General features: G+C 47.5%; 1 protein-coding gene across 1 annotated transcript; it reads right to left on the bottom strand.

Moving 5' to 3' along the window:
• Nucleotides 1–1,866: 1,866 nt before the first annotated feature.
• LOC104272590 (transcription elongation regulator 1) lies at nt 1,867–5,950 on the bottom strand (the record flags this gene model as incomplete). Its single annotated transcript, XM_009867627.1, has 6 exons — nt 1,867–2,224; nt 3,325–3,425; nt 3,643–3,726; nt 4,451–4,630; nt 4,957–5,139; nt 5,786–5,950. Coding segments are annotated over 6 exons (915 nt in total), but the record flags the coding sequence as incomplete, so codon positions are not given.
• Between the last annotated feature and the right edge of the window lie 893 nt (nt 5,951–6,843).

Genomic DNA, 6,843 nt, shown 5'->3' with positions numbered 1-6,843 from the left:
TGTGGAGGTGGCAGAGCCTGGGGGGAGCCCCGGTGCTGCCAGCCCCTCCTTGGGGCCCAGACGTTGCGGTTTGCGAGACCGGACGAGATCCCTGGGGAAGCCTCAGGCTCAGCGCTGGCTCCCCAAGCAGAAGAAAAGAAGAAACCATCAAGTGACACCAGGTCACTGCTCAGCCCCAGAAGAAACCAAACCCTGAGAGGGGCATCAGCCCTCCCGCCAGGGCCTGACCGCAGCTCCTCACCCCAGAAATGAGTCCAAGTTTCACAACTGGTTTTTCCCTTTCCCAAGCTCACTTAGATTTAACTCCTGCCCTGAGCTCCTGTGGAGCTGTCGGGCTGAGACAGGGAAGGTGCTAGAAAAGTTGTCAGCATCTCTCACAGCCAACCTCTTCTCCAGATGAGGATGTCACAGACTGTCCCTGCAGCCGGGGACACAAGGGCCCGTGCCCGATGTGCTGCAGGGGTGAGGGACCCGCGCATCCCCCAGCAGCATCGCCGCACCGGCAGCACCCCTGCCCAGGGCCCTCACCTTGGGCGTCACCGCTTTCCCACAGAATAAGCAGATGAATCAATGTTAACGAACATCCGGTCTCCATAAAGAGATAAACTAAAACTAACAGAAATCTCACTCATTTAATGAACACAGTAACCGTATTTTAAAGCAGCCATAAAAAATGAACTTCCTGCGGGGCCGCACAGCACTGAGAGAAAAGAAATTCATTTATGGCAGAGCAGGGCTGCGTCACGCGCTCAGGGCACCTGCCACCCCCCGACTCGGAGGAAGAGATCCACGCCAGGCACGGACGAAACAGGAGGAAACACGTGGACCCCTCCATCCCTACCATTGTCTGTTTAAGCAAAACACTAAAGAACTAAACCATAAAACAATTGTGCCTGCCCTGCCCGGCACGAGCACCAACCTGAACGCTGCTGCTGGAGCTCAATCCGAGGCCGTGCAGCACCGCGGGGCTTGTGCTGCCAAACACAGCCAAGAATTTAGGCGACGGGACTTGAGCCGTTTGCTTTACTTGTAAATTCACCAGTCCAACAAAATCCAACAAAAATAGGTGTTGGGCCTGTACAATCCATATATAAAAAGGGTTGGTTTATTGTAGTTCAAATACATAAACTGAACAATCCAACATTTCAAAATTAAACTTTAGAAACACAAGTTTAACATTCAAAACAGGAGTATAGTTTACAAGAATTGCCCAGAGGGGAAATCCACAGTCTAATCCAGAAGTATGTAAAGATCACTTTATCGTAAATAAAAATGTGTTTATACAACCGTCCTGTTCTGCTCCAGTAACCACTGTTACTTACCAAGTGTTTCCAACTTCGAGTAAAAATTATTTGACGGATCTTCCCTTGGGCAGAGCAACCTGATTTTGCTTCCAATTCATGGACAGTGTAAGGAACAAAGCAGAGCTGTGAACAAATTTAATTCGGTCTCTTAGTCCTAATTCTCCTCTCTCAGTTCTGACTCTGGCTTTAATGGATTTATTCCATTTACGAGTGCGAAAGCAAGCAGAGAACTGGGACCTGTGTCTCCAGAGCGCGGTCGTCAGCCACCAGCACCCTAAGCTACGGGGCAGCGTCTTGCTGCCGCAGCCGGGGCACGCGGGGCACGGGGAGGAGTTGGTGGGGCGCACGCAGCGCGCGCTCCAGCCACCAGCACGATCACCCTCCAGACTCAGGCGTGCGACACAGCTGGGAACACCTCCAAACGTCAGGCACCCCCACCCGACACGCAGGCGCTGCGCCCACCCCTGGAGTTACCGAACCACATGTTCAGGCTTTTGCCAGTCACGCCCCAAAGAACCTTGGAAATACCTTTAACGCGGGGGTTTGTCTGCTGGCTTCCCCCCAGAGACCACTTTTATGTTCACAAATGCTGCTTCTTCCTCTGCTCCTCAGGTGGTTTTGAAATATATTCACGGTAATGTATATGTATAGACCTGACAGATGGCTCATGCAAGCTTTTTGATTTAACAGATACCCTTGGCTTAAGGGTATTTCGTAACTATTTTGTTGTTCGTCTCGTAGGCTCTGACGCTGTGGGTGGCGGAGGCGGCCCCCGGCGGTCCAGGTCATCTACGTAGGACACGATGAGCTTGCGCCTCTCCTCCGGCACGCAGTCAAGTACCAGGTACCGCTTGTCGTTCTGTAAGATCTTCTCTACGTCCTTCAGGTGCTGATCTGACTCCTGGATCAACTTTTTGGATCTGAAAGCAAGTGCAACAGTTACCACCCGCAGTCACCGCCCCGGGAACCTGCCCGGGCTTGCCGTGGGAGCACGTGGAGACACTGGGAAGGCGATGCAGGGAAAGGGAAGAGAGACCCAGGAGTCTGCTGAGCTGGAAAGATGCTGCTTTGGGTCGGGACGGGGCACACCCACAGCCCTCCCTCCGCGCACAGGACGGACACGCTTGTTGCCTCCGCTGGCGCTACATGAGCCAAGCTCCACGGAAGACTCGTGTCTGGCTGCAGCAGCGTTGTACGGCGCTGCAGGAAATACACAAACGCTAAAACCCAAAGGTGACCAAAAAATAAATAAAAATAAAAATCGAGACTTTCAAATTCAGCACGTACATGAGGCAAATAATGAGAATTTGGGTGTGGGAATCTCAGCTACGGTCCCGCTTGACTGATGAACCCTCCCAGCTGCAGCTGCTTAGAGCAGCCTCACTGAGCACCTAGAGCAGGGCCCAGCACACAGGCGGGGAACCCTGCGGTTCATTAACATCCACAGAACCTAATTACATCTCCTTCGTCGGTGAACCCGTGTTTCTGATGGGAAGCTTGTTTTGGTCCACACCCACAATCCTCTCTCTATCAGCCTTTGCATCCCTTGAAACCGAGTGACGAGGCCAACTGTTATTTACGGGGTTTTGTAAAATTTCACTGAGGCCAATATTTCTCTGCTGTCTACTCCAAAGACCTGAGGCAGAGTCCTCATCTCAGCACCGATCTCTCCCGAGTCCAACCCTTCCCAAGCGTGACGGAGAGCCCTCACCGCGCACTGAACGGAACGCCTCACAGCCCCGAGCTGCTCACAAAACGCTGCTCTGAGGCCAAAGGGAAGCTCACACCTGTGTCGGGTGGATTTTCATTACGTGTAAGCCAGCAGCAGAAATGTCAAAACAAAGCAAAACGAGGTCTCCAGCTGCTGCAGACTTTTTTTTTTGGACAGGTTATGAAAGATTGTAAAAGTGTAATTTAGACATCAGCTATGCTAGGGGGAAAAAGAACAGACATCAGTTCATTACCGTCAGTACGGAAAAACACAAGAAAAACCTCAGTCCTTTGTTCTTATGCTACACACCTGTACGTTATGAATTTGGTCTCTTTCAATAGCGTTCGGAAGTCAGCTTTGGCAGTAATGTATTTGTCTCTTATGTATTCCTCAAACTCCCTTTGTTTTTTCTGAAAGAAAAAAAAGTTGGGGTTGAAATTGAACACAGACCAAGTACTGCACAGAAGCAACAATTATATGTTAAATATATTTTTCCTTATCTTTTACGGTTTTGATTTTAAAAAGTATCTCATTTAACCAATAACACTTCTGTTCATATAAAACAGAAACTACTTCACCCACCATTAAGTCTCTGAATCCCGCACCAAAGCGATGCAAACCACTTACCCTGTCACTTGAAGAAAATTTAATGCACCTTGGGTCTTCTTTAATGATTTTTTTCACTTCTTTCCATGTTGATGTTAAAGTTATCTTTCAAAAAAAGCAAAAATAGTTAAATTAAAATAAAATCAGATTGTAAGAATAGGGAATGTCAATGTTACTACATCGGAAGCTTTTAAATATCTCCCAAATCCACGAACAAAGGTGTTGCTGTATTTCTGTGCTGAATTTTGATTATTTATGCTACTACATGAGTATTTTTATTAGATGATTTTATACATTTACCTTTCTTTAGTATTTTGAGAAGGCATTTTCAGATCACAGTCCTCACAGACATCATTTATATCCCAAGCAAGACTCGCTAAAACCCCACAACACACAGAGAACAGGTGACAGATTTCCACAGCATTACACAGGATAAAAGTTCAGATTCAGCAGCACAGAGAAAGCAGAACATCAAACAGCTGGACTGGGTAAGGTTATATACTGGGAGTCGTTAAGACAAGCACCCTGAGTATCTGAAAGAGCAAGATGCAATATTGCGTCGAACAACTCTGTGTTGAAGAAACTAACGTCCTGCAGGAGATAAAAAGATCACGGGTTAGAAGCTAAAATGTAAATGAACCGTGTGTTAAACCAACACAACAGTTCAGATTAAAGGTAAGGAAACAAAACTGCACGAGTTAGGTAGTGGTGAAGCAAAGGGGTCCTGGAAATAAAACCAAACAAATTAGCTGGTGTGGCAGAAAACCAGAAAAAGAGAAATTACAAGGGGCTGGCAAAGATTTGAAGTTTGCATGTGCGCAGCTCTTACCGCTGAAGTTTCATCCAGAAGCTGCCTGAAGTGTTCCCTCTTCTTTTTGGTAAGTGCTTCGATGTGTTCATTAAAGAGCTTCTCTTTCTCTTCTCTTTCTAGCAAGGAGCCAGACTCCCATCGATGATCTTTGCGTAGAGTCCTCCTGGTGTCAGACCATGACACATCTGAAGAACGCACCTGAGCCAAAAGAGGATTATTTTTTAAACCCTTTGTTCTGCAGTTCACTGGTATTTCTAATGAACTACTTAGGTTTTGTATTTCTCTCGTTTTTAGTTAAGGTTCAAATCAAAGATGAAAAAAACCCACACAAGCAAAACCAGATAGCTTTTAAGTAAGAGACTGTGGTGGCTTCCCCACAAAGTGGAAACAGGAGGAGAGCAGTGGGGAGATGCAACAGGCTCCTATTTACTTTTAAACTTAACCAACACCATAAAGCTTTTACAAAGCGCAGCCATTGGGAAAAGAACGCAGTGATGAGCTGGGAAAACCCGTCCGTGTCTCACCATGTCAGAGAGAAGCGCTTTGAAGTTCTGTATAGCTTCTTCCCGTTTGTGCTGCTCACGTTCCCTGTCAATCTCCTTGGTTTGCTCCGAACGCGCTTTCTGCACTTCCCTTTCTCGCTCACGCAAACTCGCCTCAATGCGAGCTTGTCTTTCCAACTCCTTCTCTTTTTCAGAATCTAAATTCTGAAATGCAAGACAAAACGTTTCTTGATCAAAACAATGCAACACCTTCCACACTTCCGTCAGATGGGCAAGTAAAGGGTTGTCAAACTGAAGGCATCTCGGAACAAAATGGTTCAAAGCGATTTGAGATTTATGGATCAAAATTCAGCCTTGACAGCTGCGGATTAAGAGAGAGGAACCAGGGAAGGAGCTGTGTAGGATCCATCTACTATACTCCTGAGGAAAGTTCAGCTGATAAAAAATAAGCACAGCAAAGGAGACCCTGCCCATTCCAGCAGGAAGTAATCAATATGGCATCTCTATTTTCCAAAGTTTTAGAGCAATTTTTACAACCAGGAGCTTCACACAAGTCCCTGCCCCTCTTGCTCTGCTGGTTACGCTCTCCCAACACCGTGTGCGTGGACGTGCGTACAGCGGACGCCTGCAGCCGCGCGGCCCCAGTTCTGAGCTCTCGCTGTGGGGTACTTCCCAAATAACTACGGCACAGAACCCTGTTCAGCAGGGAGCTAAAGCACAGTCCGTCTGTCTTCCACCAGTGCCTTCAGCTGCCAACAGCTCGCCCACGGGACGGGGCGAGCCCTCCCAGCCACGCTTCCGAATGCCACGTGCGGAGCGGCCACCGCCCCGGGCTGGCAAAGGAGCTCACCTTGGCGATTTTCTCTATGTACTGTTTGAAGAGGTCCTCCCTCTGGGAAGAGCTATCCACGGCTTTGTACCGGGGGTCAGTCTCTACTTTGTCCTTCACTTTGCTCCAGCGAGACTGACTGTCCAGGTGGTGATTAGCCAGCAGCTCAAAGAAGTCCATTTTGATCTGTTTTACAGACAGAAACAGAAAGACAACGCTTGAGAAAGACGCTTTGATACCCAACGGTTTGCTCTACGAAAAAAGGAATCGACTTACCTCCAGCAGGGAAGTATATTAATATTACATACCGTTACAATTTAGAGAAATCACTAGGACTCTGAATTTAGACATTGCTGCATCTCAAATTACTTCCCCTTGGGAAAATTTTGCTGAAGCAGATACATTAAAAAGATCTGCTACATCTAAGATGAACTTCATTCTTTAAAGAATGATTCGCCAATACAATTTTTATTGTTTTACTCCAATTTAAGCTGCTTTTGAACTTTCATATATGTCTCAGAGCAACATGTTACCGGTTCTACATTATAGTACTCTGCATACTAACATTAGAAAACCTTTGCAGTTTTAAACGGGGCTCTAGACAAATCCAGCATTTACGGATTCATCCTCCAAGTGACAATTAAGAGGTAAATACTTGGATCTGCTGGCAAAGAGCAACGTCTTACAATGGATCTAAGCAATAAAGAACCCCGCACGTATGACAGTTAAGTCAAGTACATTCAAGATGGATATGCACAGAGATATAAGAGCTTAAGGAAATGTTTTAGGATACTTTTTCAAATGGAAATGGCACGTCAGCACCCTGTCCAAGCAGCCACCGCCAAGGGCTGGCACAGGATCAGTCCTATCAGGGTTTTCGTCTCAAGGCAACTGGCAACACGTTTTCCCCCAAGCTCCCAGAACCAGCAGCTACAAGAGCCACTACTGCGCCTTTCTTACAGCTCTTTTTCTGGGGCAGCCAACCTCCCTGTTCCTGCCACACTCCAGCATTTTCTCGGTTCGTGTGCCCAGGAGCAGGGCCGAGGGGCTGGCTCTCCGCTCCCGATGCCGGGGATCCG

The sequence above is a fragment of the Apaloderma vittatum genome, unplaced genomic scaffold (assembly GCF_000703405.1).
Source record: "Apaloderma vittatum isolate BGI_N311 unplaced genomic scaffold, ASM70340v1 scaffold27614, whole genome shotgun sequence".
Classification (NCBI taxonomy): domain Eukaryota; kingdom Metazoa; phylum Chordata; class Aves; order Trogoniformes; family Trogonidae; genus Apaloderma; species Apaloderma vittatum.
Note: the sequence above shows the minus strand (reverse complement) of the source record. Positions and strands in the feature narration are given on the sequence as shown.